General features: G+C 43.7%; 1 protein-coding gene across 3 annotated transcripts in view; it reads left to right on the top strand.

Moving 5' to 3' along the window:
- LOC143781839 (ATP-dependent translocase ABCB1-like) overlaps positions 1-23,692 on the top strand; it is a 576,903-nt gene that overhangs the window by 218,358 nt on the left and 334,853 nt on the right. For all 3 annotated transcript variants that reach the window (XM_077268724.1, XM_077268723.1, XM_077268725.1), the window contains one exon: positions 15,264-15,388. In XM_077268724.1, coding sequence (XP_077124839.1) covers positions 15,264-15,388 — 125 coding nt within the window. The remainder of the gene's footprint in view (positions 1-15,263; positions 15,389-23,692) is intronic.

Genomic DNA, 23,692 nt, shown 5'->3' with positions numbered 1-23,692 from the left:
CCATCATGAGGGACACAGATTTCTCATTCTACAGGATGCCAGCTTAGGGGACCTCGGCCCTGGCTGGAAGAATACAGATCTGCTCCATTGAAAATCACAGATCCATGGATATTTTTGTGACAGTCAGGAATGGGACCAATCGGTCACCTGGCTCCATGGAGATGTTCAGAGAAACAAGGTTGTGACCCTCTGATCAACTGGCCCTGTACCTGAAGGGACTGTCATCTTCCTAAGCTAGCAGTTGCCTTATCTCTGTGTGTGCGCCACAGGTGGGGTAGTTGGCACTGGAAGATGAAGCCAAGTTGTGAGCCTCTGGTCAACTGGCCTTGTACCTGAAGGGACTGTCATCTTCCTAGGCTTGCAGTTGCCTTCTCTCTGTGCGTGCCTCAGGTGGGGTAGTTGGTCCTATAAGATGAAGCCAAGTTGAGACCCTCCAGTCAAAGTCTTGGAGAACCACACAAATGTCAGACTTCCATGCCCACACTTCAGTTGTTATGTGTGGAGGCTGATTAGAATAACGAAGGGAGTGTTGGAGCCAGTACTCAATCACTGGCCTCTTCTGCTTACAAAGCCTTGCTAGCATGTGCAGTGTGGCGTTCCAGCACATAGTGATGTTGCACACCAGTTGGTGAGCTGGCACTTACATGCACTGCTGTAGCACTGCCAGAGCTGTGGCAGCTGTAGCCAACTTGCGGAAATGGGCGCTGTCTTGACGTACCTTCACCAGAAGCTCTTTTAAATTTGGTAGGGTTTCAGAAACTGCTTAACTACCAAGTTGAGCACATGTGCCAAACATGGTACGTGTGTGAGCTTGCCAAGCTTCACCACCGCAACCAGGTTACACCCTTTAGCACACATTACGCTGCCTGTTTGGAGGTTCAGCGGCAAAAACCACAGATCTGTATGGTCTGATATTCCTTTAAGTAATTCTGCCATGTGTGTGGTTTGTCTCATAGACTAATTAGCTTCAGCAGAGCCTTTTGCCCTCTGCTGAGGCAGTGCTTTAAAGCTTCCAGCTTATGGCTGATGTGGATGACTTGCACTGAGATAGCACATTGGAGTAGGAGGATGACAAGGAGCAAGAGGGGGTGCAGGAATTGGTGTTGGAGATGGAGGAAACACTGATAGACGTAGGGCAAGCAGTCCTTGGCGTGCCAGGGTGTGACTTGGTCCCAGCCTCCACAATGTTCACCCAATGTGCAGTCAGGAAAATGTAACGCCCCTGGCCTCAAACACTTGTTCACATGTTAGTCGTTAAGTAGAAAATGCCAGTAAGTGCATTGGTAAGGGCATTTCTGATCTTCTTGTGCACATGCTGGTGCAAGGGGTTACAGAGGACAGCTTATACCCTGCACCTGCTCCTAGGTTCTTGAATGTCTAATATATACATATGTATGTTGTATAATGCCTTGTATCATAATGCTGCAATGATGTATAATATACAGTACAGACCAAAAGTTTGGACACACCTTCTCATTTAAAGATTTTTCTGTATTTTCATGACTATGAAAATTGTATTTTCACACTGAAGGCATCAAAACTATGACTTAACACACGTGGAATTATATACTTAACAAAAAAGTGTGAAACAACTGAAATTTTGCCTTATATTCTAGGTTCTTCAAAGTAGCCACCTTTTCCTTTGATGACTGCTTTGCACACTCTTAAGTCCTCTTTTTCCCAGAAGAGGCAATTTGCATATTTAATTTCCCAGAGGAGCATTGCACGGCGAATAAGCCTCCTTACCTTGAAAAGCCAGCTGGTATGTCACTCTCCATAAGGAGAAACGTTACCCCTTAGACCCCAGTCCAGAGCCTCTCACCTAGCCAAATCAGTTCTTATGCTTCGCACTGATGAGGGCTAACAGCCCGAAATACCGTGTCTGCGAATTGAGATACTGATTTGGCTTTTATCCTAAGTCATATTGCACGACTCGTTAAAGGGTTGATTGTGACTTGTAGGATCGCTACTTCCAACAGGTGGCGCTATAGAGTTAAGTCCTCCTTTTCTCAGAAGAGGCAATTTGCATATTGCACACTCTTGGCATTCTTTTGTTGAGTTTCAAGAGGTAGTCACTGGGAATGGTCTTCCAACAATCTTGAAGGAGTTCCCAGAGATGCTTAGCACTTGTTGGCCCTTTTGCCTTCACTCTGCGTGTAGCTCACCCCAAACCATCTCGATTGGGTTCAGGTCTGGTGACTGTGGAGGCCAGGTCATCTGGCGTAGCACCCCATCACTCTCCTTCTTAGTCAAATAGCCCTTACACAGCCTGGAGGTGTGTTTGAGGTCATTGTCCTGTTGAAAAATAAATGATGGTCCAACTAAACGCAAACCGAATGGAATAGCATAGCGATGCAAGATGCTGTGGTAGCCATGCTGGTTCAGTATGCCTTCAATTTTGAATAAATCCCCAACGGTGTCACCAGCAAAGCACCCCTATACCATCACACCTCCTCCTCCATGCTTCACGGTGGGAACCAGGCATGTAGAGTCCATCCGTTCACCTTTTCAGCGTCGCACAAAGACACGGTGATTGGAACCAAAGATCTCAAATATGGACTCATCAGAACAAAGCACAGATTTCCACTAGTCTAATGTCCATTCCTTGTGTTCTTTAGCCCAAACAAGTCTCTTCTGCTTGTTGCCTGTCCTTAGCAGTGGTTTCCTAGCAACTATTTTACCATGAAAGCCTGCTGCACAAAGTCTCCTCTTAACAGTTGTTGTAGAGATATGTCTGCTGCTAGAACTCTGTGTGGCATTGACCTGGTCTCTAATCTGAAATGCTGCTAACCTGCGATTTCTGAGGCTGGTGACTCGTATAAACTTATCCTCAGAAGCAGAGGTGACTCTTGGTCTTCCTTTCCTGGGGCGGTCCTCATGTGAGCCAGTTTCTTTGTAGCGCTTGATGGTTTTTGCCTCTGCACTTGGGGACAATTTCAAAGTTTGCCCAATTTTTCGGACTGACTGACCTTCATTTCTTTAAGTAATGATGGCCACTCTTTTTCTTTACTTAGCTTTTTTTTTCTTACATAGTTACATAGTTATTAAGGTTGAAGGAAGACTTTAAGTCCATCTAGTTCAACCCATAGCCTAACCTAACATGCCCTAACATGTTGATCCAGAGGAAGGCAAAAAAAACGCATGTGGCAAAGAGTAAGCTCCACCTTGGGGAAAAAAATTCCTTCCCGACTCCACATACAGCAATCAGACTAGTTCCCTGGATCAACACCCTATCAAGGAATCTAGTGTATATACCCTGTAACATTATACTTTCTTGCCATAATACAAATTCTAACAGTCTATTCAGTAGGACTATCAGCTGTGTATCCACCAGACTTCTGCACAACACAACTGATGGTCCCAACCCCATTTACTGTATAAGGCAAGAAATCCCACTTATTAAACCTGGCACACCTGTGAAGTGAAAACCATTCCGGTGACTACCTTTTGAAGCTCATCATGAGAATGCCAAGAGTGTGTAAAGCAGTCATCAAAGCAAAAGGTGGCTACTTTGAAGAACCTAGAATATAAAACATAATTTCAGTTGTTTCACACTTTTTTTCTAAGTATATAATTCCACATCTATTAATTCATAGTTTTGATGCCTTCAGTGCGAATGTACAATTTTCATAGTCATGGAAATACAGAAAAATCTTTAAATGAGGAGGTGTGTCAAAACTTTTGGTCTGTGCTGTATATGTATATATATATATATATATATATATATATATATATATATATATATATATATATATATATATATATATATGAACATCCAATTAGAAAAAGCAATGAGGGCACTCACCAGTTTCCAAAAGTGATTCCTTTATTTACGAAACAACATCCAGAGGGCCGTTGTGGCCGGGGGAAAGAGAGGGGGCCTCAGCCCGTGTGAGCAGAGGAGATGGACGACGGCCGTTTCGCACCTGGTTGTGCTTCTACGGGTCGAATTGTGTATGAAACCGGCAGCGGATATAGTGTGCCCAACCGACACACCCCCCCACACTAGGTTCCACCCACAAAACACTACAATGCAATGAACACATATTAAAAACATTTGTTTAAAAACAAGAGAGCTAATACATAGGTTTATAGAATATACATGCAAACATTGTAGATCCGTAGCGTCTGGGAAGGGTGTCCCGCGGTTTATCGCACACATGAGAGAAGTGCATGGGGGTAAGGTAGATTGCCTTACCTTCGCTGGCATTGAAAGGGTGACTTTACCGGCACAGGGGGGAGATTTGGACAATCTTCTGTTGAGGAGTGAAGCCAGGTGGATCCTGCGCAGCAATGCAATGGGTCCCCTCGGCTTCAATGACAGAGTCGACATGTCCATTTTCCTATAGAGGGCGTTGTTTCGCCCAGCCAGATAGATGAGATGTTTGTGGTGTCAGTGTGTTCCGTACGGATCATTTGTCCAACAGTGTCTTGGAAAAATAGGTTCCCTCGCGTTTTGCATGTATATTCTATAAACCTATGTATTAGCTCTCTTGTTTTTAAACAAATGCCTACAGCCATGATTCCCAGAGTGGGTTTGCAAGCAGGCCGGGTGGATGTAGACAACTACTTTAGAGAGTGTGAGCAGGTGGACGAGATTCGATCTTTGAGCACAAAGGCGTTGGAATATAAAATGTGCAATTTGGCTGAAAGAGAAGTTAAACTTTTCTGGACGAATAAGTCTTTAAAGTCTTATTGCGACAGTGGGAGAGTCCCACGGGGATTAAGAGTTTGGAAATAAATCTCCCAGCATGGTGATAATGCAGGATTCCGTAACGAGTGGGAAAAAATTATGCTGAAATGTTCCCAAGATTTAGTGGCGTTGGTATTAAAAACCAATTTACAGAACTATGATATGGTAAACGCAGAGCTCGTTAAAGCACAAGAGGAATTGAAAACGAGACTCACAGAAAATCAGTGGACAATGTGCCATAAGAAATTGGAAAGTAAATTAATACCAATACAAGCCAATATCAAACAGAGAAAAAGGGACAAATATATACGTGACAAAACTGACTTTGATACCGGCAGAATCTTCTCATGGAATATACAACATAATGATAACGGTAGAAAAAGATTTGCCAGTAATTGGAGAAAGAAATCTGTTTTGAATGGGAAAAACCGCTATAAGGACTATTTAACAACGGAGTCTGAATCCAGTCTTAGTGACAGCACAGGTACAGCGGCCGGTTCTTTGGATGGTCTGTTTAGCGGTGATACAGAAATAGCAGCGGGATCCACCCCTTTAGGAGAAAGACCCGAAGGGGTAGAGGAAGAAAGAAACAGCGGAATGGATCAGCGCAGACAACGGAAACGGAGACATGTTGCATGGACACGGAAGTATTAAAAATTCCAGTAGAAGAGACAGTGTTAAATTTGACTGAACACGTATTAACACCGACCCATTTGTCTTTATTATCTAAAGGTTTGAATTATAGCATGCCAGAACCATTTGATCTGACTGAATTTAAAATCGACCTATTTAAGTCTATCAGAAAGATCCATCTTTTTAAAAATTTTTCAAATAAAAATATCACAAATAATATATCAGAGGGTGAGGTTCCCTGTAAAATTGGTCCCCTGGGATTCATGGCAGGTACAGGGGCACTTACTGATATGAGAGAAGATGCTGATTTACTATTAGGTTTAACAGAAGATGTGAATCGATATGACATTGAAGGGGTTGGAAATGTGGTACCCTTTAGAGGAGGAGTCTCCTCTAAATTTATGCCTATGGTCTCCCCAGGTAACATGGTCGATTTATTTGAGTCCCAAGTCATAAAGGATGTGGAAGCTTTACTATACCATAAAGCTGCCAATAACATCACGGCAGGAGAGGAAAGGGTGCTGCAGGAAATTATGTCCTGGGAAGACACTGTCGTCCGGGCGGCTGATAAGGGGGGCAAAATAGTGCTGATCCCCAAGGATTATTATATTAATGAAGCCAAAAGACAATTATCCGACAAGACGGTGTATAGTTTATTACCCAGGAACCCTCTGCAAAAATTTAAAAGTGAATTAACTTCCTATCTGAGGAAATTTGTGGAATTGGGAACAATTTCGCAGAAAAAGGCAGAAAAGTTGCTACCGGGGTTCCCCACCAGACCCCATTGGTACCATATCCCTAAAATTCACAAGTCCACTACCTCTCCACCGGGACGCCCGATCGTATCTGGGATAGGGTCGCTCACTGAGCCCCTGTCCCAGTATATTGATTGGTTGCTGCGCCCAATGTTGAAACACATTCCTTCCTATTTAAAGGATACCAACTCTTTTCTGGAAAGTATACGGGATTTTGACTGGCAAGAAGGCTTCTCATTAGCGTCTATCGACGTGGAGAGCCTATATACCAGGATCCCCCAGTTGGTAGGAGTGGACATTATTAGATCTATTTTGAACACTACCGATAAAAGTGAAAACTTCATTAATTTTATCTGTGAAGGATTGAATTTTGTGTTGACCCACAACTGCTTTACATTCCTGGATGATTGGTACCTACAACGGGAGGGTACTGCGATGGGGACCCCGGTAGCATGCACTTTCGCGAACTTGTTCCTGGGAGCTTTTGAGGAAAGATATGTGTATTCGGAGGACAATGGTTTCTTGCAGCACATTAAATATTTTCGTCGTTTTGTGGATGATATAGTCCTAATTTGGGACGGGTCACAGGCAATGTTTCAGGACTTTGTGATGCATCTAAATTGTACTAATGATTTAAATATGACTTTTACGTCCGTATTTGGAGGAGAACGTTTGGAGTTCTTGGACGTGCTTGTAGAAGTCAAAGAAGGAAGGGTTTGCACTTCACTGTATCGCAAGCCGGTGTCAGCTAACACCTTGATGCACTACGAAAGTTACCATCCTGTACATACAAAACGGGCGTTGCCATATAGCCAGTTCCTAAGAGTCAGCAGAATTAATAATACAGAGGAAGGCTTTCTTCGACAGACTGGAGAGATGAGAGATCGTTTTGGGGAGAGAGGTTACCCGGAGAAATTATTAACTTCAGCCCTAGATAGGGTATGTAATGAAAGAACCACACAATCGGGTACCAGATTTCCATCCCCTCAAAAGCAGGATAAAAGGAGGTTTAATTTCTGTTTTAAATTCAGCAGTATGGACCAACAGATAAGGTTGGCCATAAAAAAGAATTGGCATCTTTTAGAGAGAGATAAAGAGTTGATAGAGGTGGCAGCCAGAGGTCCCCTAATAGCGAACAGGAGGAGTATAAGATTGCGGGATAAATTGGTAAAGAACCGTATAACTAAACCTAATACTAATTGGTTAAAAGGGGTGTCTCCTAGGGGGAACTTTAAGTGTGGCCACTGTTCGTGTTGCCAGCAACATTTGACCGACCGTTGTATTAGAATAGGGGCGGTGTCACACGTTGTTAAAGATTTCATTACATGTAAAACCGATCACGTTGTTTATGTATTATTTTGCACTTGCAGATTTTTTTATATTGGTAAGACCATCCGTCCTATGTACGTGCGATTTCGGGAACATTGTAGATCCGTAGCGTCTGGGAAGGGTGTCCCGCGGTTTATCGCACATATGAGAGAAGTGCATGGGGGTAAGGTAGATTGCCTTACCTTCGCTGGCATTGAAAGGGTGACTTTACCGGCACAGGGGGGAGATTTGGACAATCTTCTGTTGAGGAGTGAAGCCAGGTGGATCCTGCGCAGCAATGCAATGGGTCCCCTCGGCTTCAATGACAGAGTCGACATGTCCATTTTCCTATAGAGGGCGTTGTTTCGCCCAGCCAGATAGATGAGATGTTTGTGGTGTCAGTGTGTTCCGTACGGATCATTTGTCCAACAGTGTCTTGGAAAAATAGGTTCCCTCGCGTTTTGCATGTATATTCTATAAACCTATGTATTAGCTCTCTTGTTTTTAAACAAATGTTTTTAATATGTGTTCATTGCATTGTAGTGTTTTGTGGGTGGAACCTAGTGTGGGGGGGTGTGTCGGTTGGGCACACTATATCCGCTGCCGGTTTCATACACAATTCGACCCGTAGAAGCACAACCAGGTGCGAAACGGCCGTCGTCCATCTCCTCTGCTCACACGGGCTGAGGCCCCCTCTCTTTCCCCCGGCCACAACGGCCCTCTGGATGTTGTTTCGTAAATAAAGGAATCACTTTTGGAAACTGGTGAGTGCCCTCATTGCTTTTTCTAATTGGATGTTCTAATTAAAAGACTATTTTTCATGATGGAGCACCTGAAAGTTTTCCCTTTGAGTGGCTAAGTAGGATACACGTCTGTAATCCCCACTGAAAAGCCGGCATTTAGCAAGACAGTGCCGCCTGCGAGCTTTGTTTTTTCTGTTCATCTCATATATATATATATATATATATATATATATATATATATATATATATATATATATATATACTCTGCTCAAAAAAATAAAGGGAACACTTAAATAACAGAATATAACTCCAAGTAAATCAAACTTCTGTGAAATCAAACTGTCCACTTAGGAAGCAACACTGTTTGACAATCAATTTCACATGCTGTTGTGCAAATTGAATAGACAACAGATGGAAATTATTGGCAATTATCAAGACACAATAAAAGAGTGGTTCTGCAGGTGGGGATCACTGACCACATCTCAGTACTAATGCTATCTGGCTGATGTTTTGGTCACTTTTGAATGTTGGTGGTGCTTTCACGCTCATGGTAGCATGAGACGAACTCTACAATCCACACAAGTGGCTCAGGTAGTGCAGCTCATCCAGGATGGCACATCAATGTGAGCTGTGGCAAGAAGGTTTGCTATGTCTGTCAGCGTAGTGTCCAGTGGCTGAAGGCGCTACCAGGAGATGTGGAACGGGCCATAGGAGGGCAACAACCCAGCAGCAGGACCACTACCCCAGCCTTTGTGCAAGGAGGAACAGGAGGAGAACTGCCAGAGCCCTGCAAAATGACCTCCTGCAGGCCACAAATGTGCATGTGTCTGCACAAATGGTTAGAAACCGTCTCCATGAGGATGGTCTGATTGCCCGACATCCACAGATGGGGGTCGTGCTCACAGCTCAACACTGTGCAGGACGCTTGGCATTTGTCACATAACACCAGGATAGGCAAATCCACCACTGGTACCCTGTGCTCTTCACAGATGAAAGCAGGTTCACACTGAGCACATATGACAGACATGACAGAGTTTGCTGATGCCATGGAGAGCAATCTGCTGCCTGCAACATCCTTCAGCATGACCGGTTTGGCAGTGGGTCAGTAATGGTGTGTGGTGGCATTTCTTTGGAGGGCCGCACAGCCTTCCATGTGCTCGCCAGAGGTAGTCTGACTGCTATTAGGTACTGAGATTATATCCTCAGACCCCTTGTGAGACCATATGCTGGTGCGGTTGGCCCTGGGTTCCTCCTAATGCAGGACAATGCCAGACCTCATGTGGCTGAAGTGTGTCAGCAGTTCCTTCAAGATAAAGGCATTGAAGCTATGGACTGGCTTGCCTTTCCCCAGACCTGAATCCGATTGAACACATCTAGGACATCATGTCTCTCACCATCCACCAACGTCACGTTGCACCACAGACTGTCAAGGAGTTGGTGAATGCTTTAGTCCAGGTTTGGACGGAGATCCCTCAGGAGACAATCCGCCGCATCATCAGGAGCATGCCCAGGCATTGTAGGGAGATTATACAGGTACATGGAGGCCACACACACTACTGAGCATCATTTCCTTGTCTTGAGGCATTTCCACTGAAAGCCTGCAACTTCATTTTCCACTTTGATTTTGAGCATCATTCCAACTCCTCGGTGAGATATAAGTTGTGATTTATGTTGATCAATTTTAGGTTTTGTTGTTCTCAACACATTCCACTATGTAATGAATAAAGATTAACAACTGGAATATTTAATTCAGCGATATCTAGGATGTGGGATTTTAGTGTTCCCTTTATCTTTTTAAGCAGTGTATGTTCTCAGCTCGTCCAGGATCTAGGAGCAACTGTCATTTGGGAAACGAAGGAATACAGGGCAGCTTCATCATGGTTGCAGTAAACTATGTAGGAAGATGCCTAAGTGTCCTGGGGAAAAACGGGCAGGGAACTCCTGAAGGAATTTAGGCTGGGAAGACAGAACGCTGCAGTACCGGAGATGACGGTACAACCCTGCGATATTCCTGGGGGTGTACGGGATTACACAGGGAATGGAAAGGTTATGATGTGTGAAGGATTCTGTGTTGTACCTGTGATTAACCTGGATGAGCTAAGACAAGACCTGAGTAAAGTTATTCGTTTAAAACTGGATTTGGACTCTGCCTGTCTTTGCATGATATTTAGGAAAAGAAACCCCCAACAGACTGAAGAGGGCTTGGATGTGCAAGTTAGTGAGCCATCCAACACACAACAGAAGGGACAACGTATTTATGTGACGGAGGGCCAGAGTGTGCAAGCACTACCACTCTCAGCCATGGCTACCCCCCTGGCCTCTGTTTCACTTGGCATAGTATGGCAGGATCCAGTAACCTTGCAATGTGGAGATGCCCGGAATGGGACAACACCTTGGATGTGACAAAACAATGAGCCTTGAATGTGACAAAGATGGCAACTCTGAATATGGCAGAAAATGGTGCAGAGACTGAGGACAATTCCAACCCCACCTTTCGTGGATGTCCTGACCTGGAGGTGGCGCGAAATTCCATTGGGCAGAGTCAGCGGTCTGGGATGGAGATGCATGCCCCGGTGAGTAGTGCCCACCCATGGTTTGCACAATGGAAGAAAAGAAAGCCTCACCCCTTGCAGTGGATCCCAGAAGGACGGGCGCGGTCCGATGCAGAACGGGTGGAGCAGCCGAAAGCCACTCAACCCTGGAACGGGTGAGGTCCAGAAGAAAACTCCATGTGTAGCTGCACGGCGCCATTGCGAGGCATGGCACCCCAGCAATGGACCACTCCTGCACCTATTGACCACAAAACACTGTATGGCTGAGAAATGGAAGCCTACAAAATTTTTAAAACAATTTTTTTCAGTTTTAGAGATCACATAAATGTTCTTAGACCACGTAACATTGTATGGCTGAGAAATGGTAGCCTACAATTTTTTTTAAAAGCTTTTTCTCAGTTTTAGAGAGCACAAAAGCAGAGTTTGGTGTTTTCCTTACTAGCTTTCCATTGTTTTCTCTGCTTTTATCTGTATTGTTTATCCCCATTTAATATGTGCTCCATGGACAATGCTACCAGGTGTGCATCTTGTGAGATGTATGCATGCCTTGATCTGCCATTTGAGGGTGAATGTATCTGCACTCAATGTCAACATGTTACATGTTTGGAAGCCCAGATAATGGATCTAAATGTGCAGCTTACAACACTAAGGAGCATTGCAAACCTGGAGAGTTTAGCGCTCACTGAGCATGTGCTGGCTGGGACCAGTGATATGCAGTTGGGGAATATCAGGAACCAGAACTACGTAGCTGGGTGACAGTTACAATAAGGGGTAGGGAAAAAAAGTGCCATGGAGCTCAGTTCTGATCTGGCACAACCTAGTAAATATTCACATTTGGCTGATATTAGGAATGCAGGTCCAGGACTAGGATTACTACATCAGGACGTTGCTTGCAGCAACCAGGAAAACGACTGCTGTAGGAAGGAGGAAAATAAGAGTGCAGAAAAAACCAGACAGAGGCTAGGGATAGGGTACTTAATAAGTAGGCTGAAAGGGTCATCTACCGCTGAGATCGTTAATGCCGAACAGTGTGTTGTCTGATGGCTGCTTGGGTATAACATATTGAGGATTGGATAGACAGATTGCTGGGTGGGGCTGAAAAATACTAAGCAGTCATGGTACACATCGGTACCAATGACAAAGGTCATAGAGGGAGAAGGAAGGTAATTAAAAATGATTAAAGGGAACTGGAAGAGAAGCAGAAGTCCAGGACCTCTAAGGCGGTGTTTTCGGAAATCCTGCCAATGCCACTATCGTTACTAGAAAGATAGCGGGAACTTAGGGAGATAAATAAGTGGCTTAGAAATTGGTGCAGGAAACGTTTGGTTCATGGAGAACTGGGCCGACTTCTCTGTTGGCTACAGGCTCTGTAGTTATGGGCTACACCTCAATGTGGAGGGTATGGCAGCGAAATGGAAACCTCACAGCATATGTGACCGGCAGTAACCTTCCTGATGTCACCGTCCATCACAGTGGCCGACTCTCTCGTTATCCTCAGCATGAGAACCAACAGCGGCTGCTACAGCATATCAAGCTTCATTCTGTGAATGAGGCTTTATATGCTGAGGAGGTCAGAGCGGTGATCACGGTGCCTTGGACTACGTCAGACCTGTGCGGGACTTTTTTGAAAAAAAAAAAAAAAGACTTTTGTATGTGTTTATTTATTTTTAAATAACTTATCTTCCAGTTAAGCAGGTGTAAATGCTTAGTGAATATTCACTGCTTCCCCACCCATCTTTTGGCGCCGAGATATGGGCAGGAGGAACAGTGAATATTCATTTTATCCTATGATTTCAGAGGTCAGTGTGTCAAGCATCGGGTCCCCGGGTCCTAGATTGACCCAATGATGCGATGTTGCCTTCCTATCACTGTAATGCCAGTAGCCAACAAGGTTACTGCATTACTGTGTATGGGAGGAAGGGATGCTCAGGTTCGCTGTAATTGGCCAAACTTCGTTAAAAGGTTCGAACCCCAAACTTGACCTCTGACACTGAACCCCATATTAGTCAATGGGTACCTGAACTTCAGTGCTGTAAAATGGCTGTAAGATAGTCAGAGTAAGGGCAAGTGGATGGCAAATGGAAGAAAAATGGGGGTAAGAGCAAGACAATTGCCCTGCAAAAAATATAGATAGTGAAATGACTTAAAGGGGTTCAGCCACCATAGCAATCATGGCAAAATAGGAAGTAAATGAATAGCATTTAGAGTTTAACAGTACCTCCACAGCTCCAAAATGTCTGCTCCAGTAGCATACAATGAACTGGCGGCCTGCAGCAAGGCTTGTTACCAGCAGTCCTGTTAAAAATTTCCTCCACAGAGTATGTTTCCACATTCATCCCACAGAAGTTGATAACAAATTTCATGCACAAAGCAGGTTTCCACATTTCCCATAGATTTGTTTATTTGCAACATTACTAGAAAAGACACAGAGGTCCTGAAAAATTATTCTTCTGGCCTACTAATGGCAACTAGACAGCTGATGCCATTTTTTTAATTCTCAGACTTCTAAAAAAACACACCCCAGTCCAGAAAAATTTTGGCTCTAGAAATGGCAACAAGACAGCTGATGTGAAACGACTAGAAAACAAACATCATTCCTGAAATATTATTTCTTTGACCTATTAAATGGCAATGAGACGGCTGATGCCAATAATTTATTTCTCAGACTACTAATACACACAGCCGCTTAAAGGAACAGTACTCACAAAGGCAGGGGAGTACAGAGGACCCACAGTGGCTTTTAGCACAGTAGTACCACAGATATGGGTTGCAGAGGACGCACACATCATTTTTTGCAGAGAGCGTAGTCAGAATCTATTCCTCACTCCAGCTGTGTCCTATCCGTATGCTATATGCTATATGGATAGCTCAGCATACTTCTGCCCCAAATTGGAGAGCTGAGCTTCCATTCACCACACCAAAAGAAGAAATCATGACAGTATTAATGGAGAGAAGTGAGATGATCTGTGATTGGGAGGTGCTAAAAATCCTCGTGAAGAAGAGGACGAAGTCCAATATAAATACCTCATTAAGGAGGATTGGTGAGTAATCTTTTGCAAGATCTTTTTTTACCGTAGCGATGTTCGAATGCTGCATCCTCTATCAGAGTTCTTTAGTTGTCTTAACAAAGTAGATCCTAGGATAGCTACAAACAATCGCATACACATTGCTACGGAACTGACAATTGAAATATACACTAGACCATTTCTGCATAGGAAAAATAGGAAGAGAAAAGTTTGTATTCACAATTGCGAATGAACAGACTGTGCAGCCGCCACAAGGGTAAGTACTTATTAAACTAACAGCCCTGCTCAATTTCTGGGCAGGCCATTTGAAATGACTGGTTTATGACAATTCTTAAGGTTCCTTGCCCTTCTGTCATACTTCTTTCTCTTTTGTTTCCTGATTATGCTTGGTATGCTTCAGGTTGATCCCTCCTATAAGGTGGTGCAATGTAAGGAAGTGGAGATGTTGCCCACATTCCACCCCCCACCCCCGAGAGAAGTGTATTGCTGCAATGTATTTAGATGTGCAATGTGTTTAGTGATGTGTGTTATTAGCAATAGAGTTGTGCCCTGCCCAGCCACAGACAGGTACTAGGGACAGTTAGGGTTAGCAGTTGGGGCAAGCCCAAAGTCATAGGGACTAAAGTGAATGGACAGAGAGAGTGTCCTGTTAGGATGGCAGATAGGGTCTAGCCTGCAACAGAAGCGGACATATGGTCTGACTAGTCAGCAGCGCTGCATGAAGTGGGTGTGCCTGAAGTGAGGGGAGACAAGTGCAACAAAAAAAGCATGATGCAGAATAGAGAGCAGGAAAAGTGATAGAAGGAGTTAGTGATTCGCCGGAGATGGGATCTTGGGCAGGAAGGCTAGCGGGACAGTTCTGAGTTTGCAAGTCACAGAGGTAATGGAACAAATCAGAACAGGGAATATAAAGACAAAGACAGTACCCCAAGCAGTAATCTACGGGCGTTGTCAAGCAGAGAAACTAAGTGACAGCCATAGTGGAAAAAGAATGCAGTATTGTGAATTGAAGAACGAAACTCTCACCTACTGGACTGAAGTGCCATTATTAGGGATGAAGGAAGCTCCCGAAATACTGTGCGAGGTTGTGATGAGGGCAGAGGAACTAACTGGTGCAGGATTTAATGAGTCTAGGCAGGAAAGAGAGAATTTGTATTAAGATGTTCTATGTTTTAAGAGAAATGTCCATGAAGTTATTTATACCCCCAATATCCGCTATACTGAGCATTCTTCCCCTTTATTATTCAGTAAAAGACAGTTTATTTTTGAGTGGTGGTCTCCCTCATTGAACTGTACAACATCTGGTCCTGGCCAGAAGAAGTCAACCGCATCATGCGATTTGCAAGGGCATATCACCACTACAGCCAAAGTCCACACACCCAGCCTGGACCCTTACTTTCAAGTAGTGTTCCGGGGCATGTAGCATGAGTACCTCGGCCATGGCTACCACCTAGTGCCACATTGTACCCTCTTTCTTCTTTGAAGGTTTGTAAAATTCAGAACATCTAAGTATTGATCATTGGCTCTACAATGTTATTATCTTTTTTTTCCAGATTGCTACATCATATACAACTAAAGAGATAAATGCTTATGCAAAGGCAGGGGCAGTTGCAGAAGAAGTCTTGACAGCCATTAGAACGGTGATTGCATTCAATGGACAAAAAAAAGCATCAGAAAAGTAAGAAATTTGTGCTGTGATTTTACAAGGAGTTGATTCAAAAACTTTATGATGGCTGTATTGACTCATTAAATCTTTCTATCACCCCCATGAGTAGGCAGAATATGAAAGAGGGAGAGCGTGAGTTGAGCTTAAAGATGAATAATTTTCTACGCTTTGATTGCTTTTATGTAAATAAATTGTTTAAAAGCTGAAAATATAAAAGCCAGTGAGTCATGCACACTGCTATAGCAATTGTAATTTGTTATTCAAGCGTTGTAAGGTCTGCCTCATTTTGTTTTCAGATTAATTTCAGCAAGACTCTTTCCTTGGCAGCTTTCTACTGAAATTGTTGAAAACACTGTGTACCTTAGATTTTATTTTACATGTTGCCTTCTGATAACACTGTTTTTCATAATTTCAAAAGTAGTCAGGTTCAGTTATGAAATGACTAGTGTTGAGCGATACCTTCCGATATCCAGAAGTATCGGTATCGGATTGGATCGGCCGATATCCCAAAAATATGGGATATCGCCGATACCGATACCCGATACCAATGCAAGTCAATGGGACACAAATATCGGAATGTAAATAAGCCCTTTCTGTGCTTCTACATCCTGTTCTGGAGGGGGGAAGAGTGTGGACGGTGCGTGGGCGGACACTGTGCGTGTCTGTCTGTGCAGGCGGGGTCAGTGCAGGCCTGCCGGGGATCTGTACGGGCGTCTCGGGGATATGTGCGGGCTGCCGGGGCTCTGTGCTGCCTGCCGGGGCTACGTGCGGGCTGCCGGGGCTCTGTGCGGGCCTGCCGGAGCTCTGTGCTGCCTGCCGGGGCTATGTGTGGGCTGCCGGGGCTCTGTGCGGGCCTGCCGAGGCTCTGTGTGGGCCTGCCGGGGCTCTGTGTGGGCCTGCCGGGGCTCTGTGTGGGCCTGCCGGGGCTCTGTGTGGGCTGCCGGGGCTATGTGCGGGCCTGCTGGGGCTCTGTGCTGCCTGCCGGGGCTCTGTGCTGCCTGCCGGGGCTCTGTGCGGGCTGCCGGGGCTCCGTGCATGTGTGCAGGCATTGTCCGATGGGACTACAAGTCCCATCGGATGATGCCTGCTACAGTGACAGTGATTGACACATTAGCCAATGATGGGACAGTAGTAGTCCCATCATCCGGCTAATGTGTTGAATGTAAAAAAAATAAAATAAAATACTACATACTACATACATACATACTACATACATACTACATACATACATACCACATACATACTACATACATACATACTACATACATACATACTACATACATACTACATGCTACATACATACTACATACATACTACGTACTACATACATACTACATACGTACTACATACATACTACATACATACTACATGCATACTACATACTACATACATACATACTACAATACTACATACATAATACATACATACTACATACATACTACATGCTACATACATACTACATACATGCATACTACATACATACTACATACATACAACATACTACATACATACTACATACATACTACGTACTACATACATACTACATACGTACTACATACATACTACATGCATACTACATAATACATACATACATACTACAATATTACATACATAATACATACATACTACATACATACTACATGCTACATACATACTACATACATGCATACTACATACATACTACATACATACAACATGCTACATACATACTACATACATACATACTACATACATACTACATACATACATGCATACTACATACATACTACATACATACAACATGCTACATACATACTACATACAATACATTTATACATTACATACAATACATACAGACATACAGTACATTAAACATAGATTACATACTCACCATTACTTGTCATTTTGATCCCCGAAGCCAGTGTCATCTGTAAAAAAGATTAAAATAACAAACAAACAATATACTCCCTGTCTGCAGAAATCCACGAGCGTCCCACGACGATCTCCAGTGGAGAACGGCAGCATCAGCTGATGCGACCGCTCTCCAGGGGCTCCAGGAACACAATAACAGGAGGAAGGTATCCTTCCGCACTGAATTCCTCTGCCACTGTAAATTTTCCCATGCAGCAATTGCCATAAAGTGAGACTCAGAGGTTACTGTAGTTTAGTGATGCACTGCAGGAGCCATTGTCTCCTGTCAGTGTGTCACTGAAGGTCCTATAGAGCAGTGACATCACCCGATGTCACTGTTCTACACTATGTTCCAAATTATTATGCAAATTACATTTTTATCGGATTTTCCTAAATGGTCGGTGCAAATGACAGTCAGTCTAATAAAAGTAATCACCCGTTAGAGTATACATCAAATATTATTGAAGAAACCTCCCAATAATAACAGTATAATCTCCAAAATGAATAAAACCCCACAATGCACTGTTCCAAATTATTAGGCACAGTAGAATTTCTAAACATTTGATATGTTTTAAAGAACTGAAAATGCTCATTTGTGGAATTTGCAGCATTAGGAGGTCACATTCACTGAACAAAAAAGCTATTTGACTCCAAAACATCCTAACAGGCCAAGTTACGTGTTCACATAGGAACCCTTCTTTGATATCATCTTCACAATTCTTGTATCCGTTGAACTTGTAAGTTTTTGGAGAGTTTCTGCTTGTATCTCTTTGCATGAAGTCAGAATAGCCTCCCAGAGCTGCTGTTTTGATGTGAACTGCCTCCCACCCTCAGAGATCTTTTGCTTGATGATACTCCAAAGGTTCTCTATAGGGTTGTGGTCAGGGGAAGATGGTGGCCACACCATGAGTTTATCTCCTTTTATGCCCATAGCAGCCAATGACTCAGAGGTATTCTTTGCAGCATGAGATGGTGCATTGTCATGCATGAAGATGATTTTGCTCCTGAAGGCACGTTTCTGCTTTTTATGCCACGGAGGAAAGTTGTCAGTCAGAAACTCTATATACTTTTCAGAGGTCATTTTCACACTTTCAGGAACTTTAAATGGCCCTACCAGCTGTTTCTCCATGATTCTGGCCCAAAACATGACTCCTCCGCCTCCTTGCTGACGTTGCAGCCTTGTTGGGACATGGTGGCCATCCACCAACTATCCACTACTCCATCCATTTGGACCATCCAGGGTTGCTCAACACTTATCAGTAAACAAGACTGTTTGGAAATTAGTCTTCATGTATGTCTGGGCCCACTGCAACCGTTTCTGCTTGTGAACACTAAGGGTGGCCGAATAGTAGGTTTATGCACCACAGCAAGCCTTTGAAGGAGCCTACACCTTGAGGTTCGAGGGACTCCAGAGGCACCAGCAGCTTCAAATATATGTTTGCTGCTTTGCAATGGCTTTTTAGCAGCTGCTCTCTTAATTCGATGAACTTGCCTGGCAGAAATCTTCCTCATTATGCCTTTAGCAGCACAACACATCTGTGCTGAGATACAGCCAGAAATCTCTTAACAGTATGATGATCACGCTTAAGTTTTCGGGAAATATCTAATGTTTTCATCCCTTCACCAAGGCATTGCACTATTTGATGCTTTTCAGCAGCAGATAGATCCTTTTTCTTTCCCATGTTACTTGAAAACTGTAACCTGCTTAATAATGTGGAACATCATTTTTAAGTAGTTTTCCTTTAATTAGAATCACCTGGAAAACCAATTATCACATGTGTTTAAGATTGATTTCAGTGATCCATTGAGCCCTGAGACACAATGCCATCCACGAGTTTATTTGAAAAACAAAACCATTAAATCTTTATGACACTTAAATCCAATTTGCATAATAATTTGGAACACAGTGAATAGGGGAGATCGTCGTGGGACACTCGTTATTAATTGGACTACAGCGGACAGGTAGCATACGGTTTATTATTTTACGTTTTTTGCAGGCGCTGAAGTATGGTAAGTATGGTGAAATGAAGAAAATTAAAATACTTTTTTCCTAATGTGTGTGTGTTTTATTAACCCTTTACTAGTATTGGCTTAATAATGGATAGGCGTCTCCATTATTAACACGGCTTAATGTCACCTTACGATAGCAAGGTGACATTAACCCCTTATTACACCATATCCCACCGCTACACGGGAGTGGGAAGAGAGGGGCGAAGTGCCGGAATTGGCGCCATTTCCGGGGCGGCTGCGGACTGGTATTTGCAGCCGGGGGGGGCAATATCCATGGCCCCTCTCTAGGCTATGAGTATCAGCCCGCAGCTGTCTATGTAGCCCTTCTGGCTATAAAATATAGGGGGACACTAAGTCATTCCCCCTCTGGCGCAGAAAATTGCGTGGGAGGCCACGCCTTTTTTTTATATTCTTTTTATAAATTCAACTCTCTTTAAGGCCTCTTTCATACTTGCGTTGGTACCGGTCCGTCGCTATGCGTTGGGCTGATGTACCGACACATGTTGTGAAATTTGTGCACGACGTAGGCAGCGGATGCAGTTTTTCAACGCATCCGCTGCCCATTCTGAAGTCCGGGGAGGAGGGGGCGGAGTTTCGTCCACGCATGCGTGATAGAAAATGACGGACGTGATGGACAAAAAAAGTTCACTTGAACGTTTTTTAGTGCTGACGGTCCGCCAAAACACGACGGATCCGTTGCACGACGGACGCGACGTGTGGCCATCCGTCGCGATCCGTCGCTAGTACAAGTCTATGGGTAAAAAAACGCATCCTGCGAGCACATTTGCAGGATCCGTTTTTTCCGCCGGATCAGTTTTTTTCCACCAGATCCGATTTTTTCTCATAGAGTTGTATTAGCGCCAGATTGCGCCTGATGGCCACATGTTTCATCCGTTTTTTGATCAGTCACAAAAGCTGTTTCCGCCGGATGGAAAATACATACAGAGGAACGTTTTTTCTGTCCGGCGAAAAAATGCACAGCGACGGATCTGGCAAAAACGTATGAAACTGAGATGTGAAATGATGAATCCGGCCTCCGAATCCGTTTTTCAATGCATGTTTCCATTCAAATCATGCACATTTTCCGTTTATTTATTTCCAAAAACTGCATCAAAACTGCGCAAAAACTGCATTTAAACTGCATCAAAAACTGCATCATAACTACACCAAAAACTGCATAAGGCTATGTGCACACGTTGTGGATTAGGCATAGGAATTTCTGCCTCTCCTGGTAGAAAACGCACCTGCAGTTTTTTGTTCCGCAACGTTTTTTTGTGCGTTTTTGCTGCGGTTTTCTTGCGGATTTGCTGCGGTTTTTACCCCTGCGGTTTTCTATAATGGAGTGGGTACAAAAACGCTGCAGATTCACAAAAAAGAAGTGACATGCCACTTCTTTTAAACCGCAGCGTTTCCGCAGCGGATTTTCTGCAAAGTGAGCACAGCATTTTTTTTTCTCATTGATTTACATTGTATTGTAAATCAATTGTGGATCTGCAGCGTTTCTGCACCTCAAAAAACGCTGCGGATCCGCAGCAAATCCACAACGTGTGCACATACCCTAAAACTGCACCAAAAACTGCACCAAAAACTGCATCAAAAACCGCATCAAAAACCGCATCAAAAATGCATCAAAAACCGCATAAAAAATGCATAAAAAATGCATCAAAAACCGCATCAAAACTGCATCAAAACTGCATCAAAAACCGCATCAAAAATGCATCAAAAATGCATCAAAACTGCACCAAAAACTGCACCAAAAACCTGCATCAAAAACCGCACCAAAAACCTGCACCAAAAACTGCATCAAAAACAGCATCTAAGGGTATGTGCACACTTTGCGGATTCTCTGCGGATCCGCAGCGTTTTTTGCAGTGCAGAAACGCTACAGATCCGCAATTGATTTACAGTACAATGTAAATCAATGAGAGAAAAAAAATGCTGTGCACACTTTGCGGAAAATCCGCTGCGGAAACGCTGCGGTTTAAAAGAAGTAGCATGTCACTTATTTTTTGTGAATCTGCAGCGTTTTTGTACCCATTCCATTATAGAAAACCGCAGGGGTAAAAAATGCAGCAAATCCGCAAGAAAACCGCAGCAAAAACGCACAAAAAAATGCTGCGGAACCGCACAAAAAACTGCAGGTGCGTTTTCTGCCAGGAGAGACAGAATCTGCACCAGAAATTCCTAAGCCTAATCCGCAACGTGAGCACATAGCCTTAAACAGCATTAAAAAACGCACCAAAAACTGCATCAAAATCTGCATCAAAAACCGCACTAAAAACCTGCACCAAAAACTGCATAAAAAACAGCATCAAAAACCACATCAAAACTGCACCAGTTTTTGATGCAGGTTTTGATGCAGTTTTTGGTGCTGTTTTGGTGCAGTTTTTGGTGTAGGTTTTTGATGCAGTTTTTGGTGCGTTTTTGATGCAGTTTTTGGTACAGGTTTTTGATGCAGCTTTGGTGCAGTTTTGATGCGGGTTTTTGGTGTGGTTTTTGATGCAGGTTTTTGGTGCGGTTTTTGATGCAGTTTTTGATGCAGTTTTTGGTGCAGTTTTTGGTGCATTTTTTGGTGCGGTTTTTGATACTTTTTTTAATGCAGTTTTTGGTGCAGTCAATAATAATAATAAGAAGTTAACCACGTTTGGATTACAGTATAGTGCTTTGTTCCAAAACACTATAATAATAAGAAGAAGTTAACCACGTTCGGATTACAATATAGTGCTTTGTTCCAAAGCACTATAATAAAATATAAGAAATCGGATTACAATGTTACTTGAACCTAGAGAGTTCAAGCACCATAATGAAGCCCGTCCATCTATTCAAAATGCAAGAGGTGGATGTCCAGGCAAAATATTGGAGTCTACAAGTCGGTTCATCACAAGATCTATCAGTTCTGGTGCAGCAAACACGTCAGTGGAGGTGGCTTGTACTGTTATGATCCTAGTGGCAAGGATCGCAGGTCGGACTAGCTAAGTAACTGAACAGACTACTAGCTCTGGGGAAGTGGTAACTAGATTGACCGCAACCTGATCCTATCCACAAACAACTATAGGCAGCCGTGGAACGTTACCTAAAAATCCTAGACGTCTCGTCACGGCCTGAGAAACTGACTATTCCTGGAGGGAAAGTAAGTCCTCACTTGCCTCAGTGGAAGACCCCAAAGATATAGAATAGCCCCCCACAAATATTAACGGTGAGTTAAGGGGAAAGCACAAACGCAGAGATGAAATCAGATTTAGCAAATGAGGCCCGCTAATACTAGATAGCAGAAAATAGGAAGGAAACTGTGCGGTCAATAAAAAACCCTATTCAAAATATCCACGCAGAGATTGCTCGAGCCCCCGCACCAACTAACGGTGCGGGGGAAGCAACTCCGTACCCCAGAGCTTACCAGCAAAAAGAAATCACATGTTAGCAAGCTGGACTAGACTCATCATACACAGAAATCATATTGCAGGCAGATGAGCAAAAAATATTCAAACAGAACTTAGCTTATCCTGAAGAGGCAGAAAACGAGATAATCAGGAGTAATCAGAATAGCACTGAATACATTGACAGCCAGCAACAAGTGGAAGTGAAGCAGAGCTAAATAGGAGCCTCCCTGGTGAATAACGAGGCAGCTGATCCAGCAGACCCGCAGGATAATAAACCAAACCACCAGGGGGAGCCAAAAAACCAAAGTCACACAATACCATCTGTGACCACAAGAGGGAGCCTGAAAACGGAGTTCACAACAGTACCCCCCCCCTTGAGGAGGGGTCACCGAACCCTCATCAAAACCCCCAGGGCGATCAGGGTGAGCCACATGGAAGGCACGAACCAAATCGGCTGCATGAACATCAGAGGCGACAACCCAGTAATTATCCTCCTGACCATAGCCTTTCCACTTAACCAAATACTGAAGCCTCTGTCTAGAAATACGAGAATCCAAGATCTTCTCCACCACGTATTCCAATTCTCCCTCAACCAGCACAGGGGCAGCAGGCTCAACCGAAGGAACCACAGGCACCACATACCTCCGCAACAACGACCGATGGAACACATTATGAATAGCAAACGATGCCGGGAGGTCCAAACGAAATGACACAGGGTTAAGGACTTCCAAAATCTTATAAGGACCGATAAACCGAGGCTTAAACTTAGGACAGGAGACCTTCATAGGAACAAAGCGAGAAGACAACCACACCAAATACCCAACGCGAAGTCGGGGACCCACACAGCGACGGCGGTTGGCAAAGCGCTGAGCCTTCTCTTGTGACAGCTTCAAATTGTCCACCACATGATTCCAAATCTGATGCAACCTATCCACCACAACATCCACTCCAGGACAGTCAGAAGACTCCACCTGACCCGAGGAAAAACGAGGATGAAACCCTGAATTACAAAAAAAAGGCGAAACCAAAGTAGCAGAAC

Source organism: Ranitomeya variabilis, chromosome 6, assembly GCF_051348905.1.
Source record: "Ranitomeya variabilis isolate aRanVar5 chromosome 6, aRanVar5.hap1, whole genome shotgun sequence".
NCBI lineage: Eukaryota > Metazoa > Chordata > Amphibia > Anura > Dendrobatidae > Ranitomeya > Ranitomeya variabilis.
Note: the sequence above shows the minus strand (reverse complement) of the source record. Positions and strands in the feature narration are given on the sequence as shown.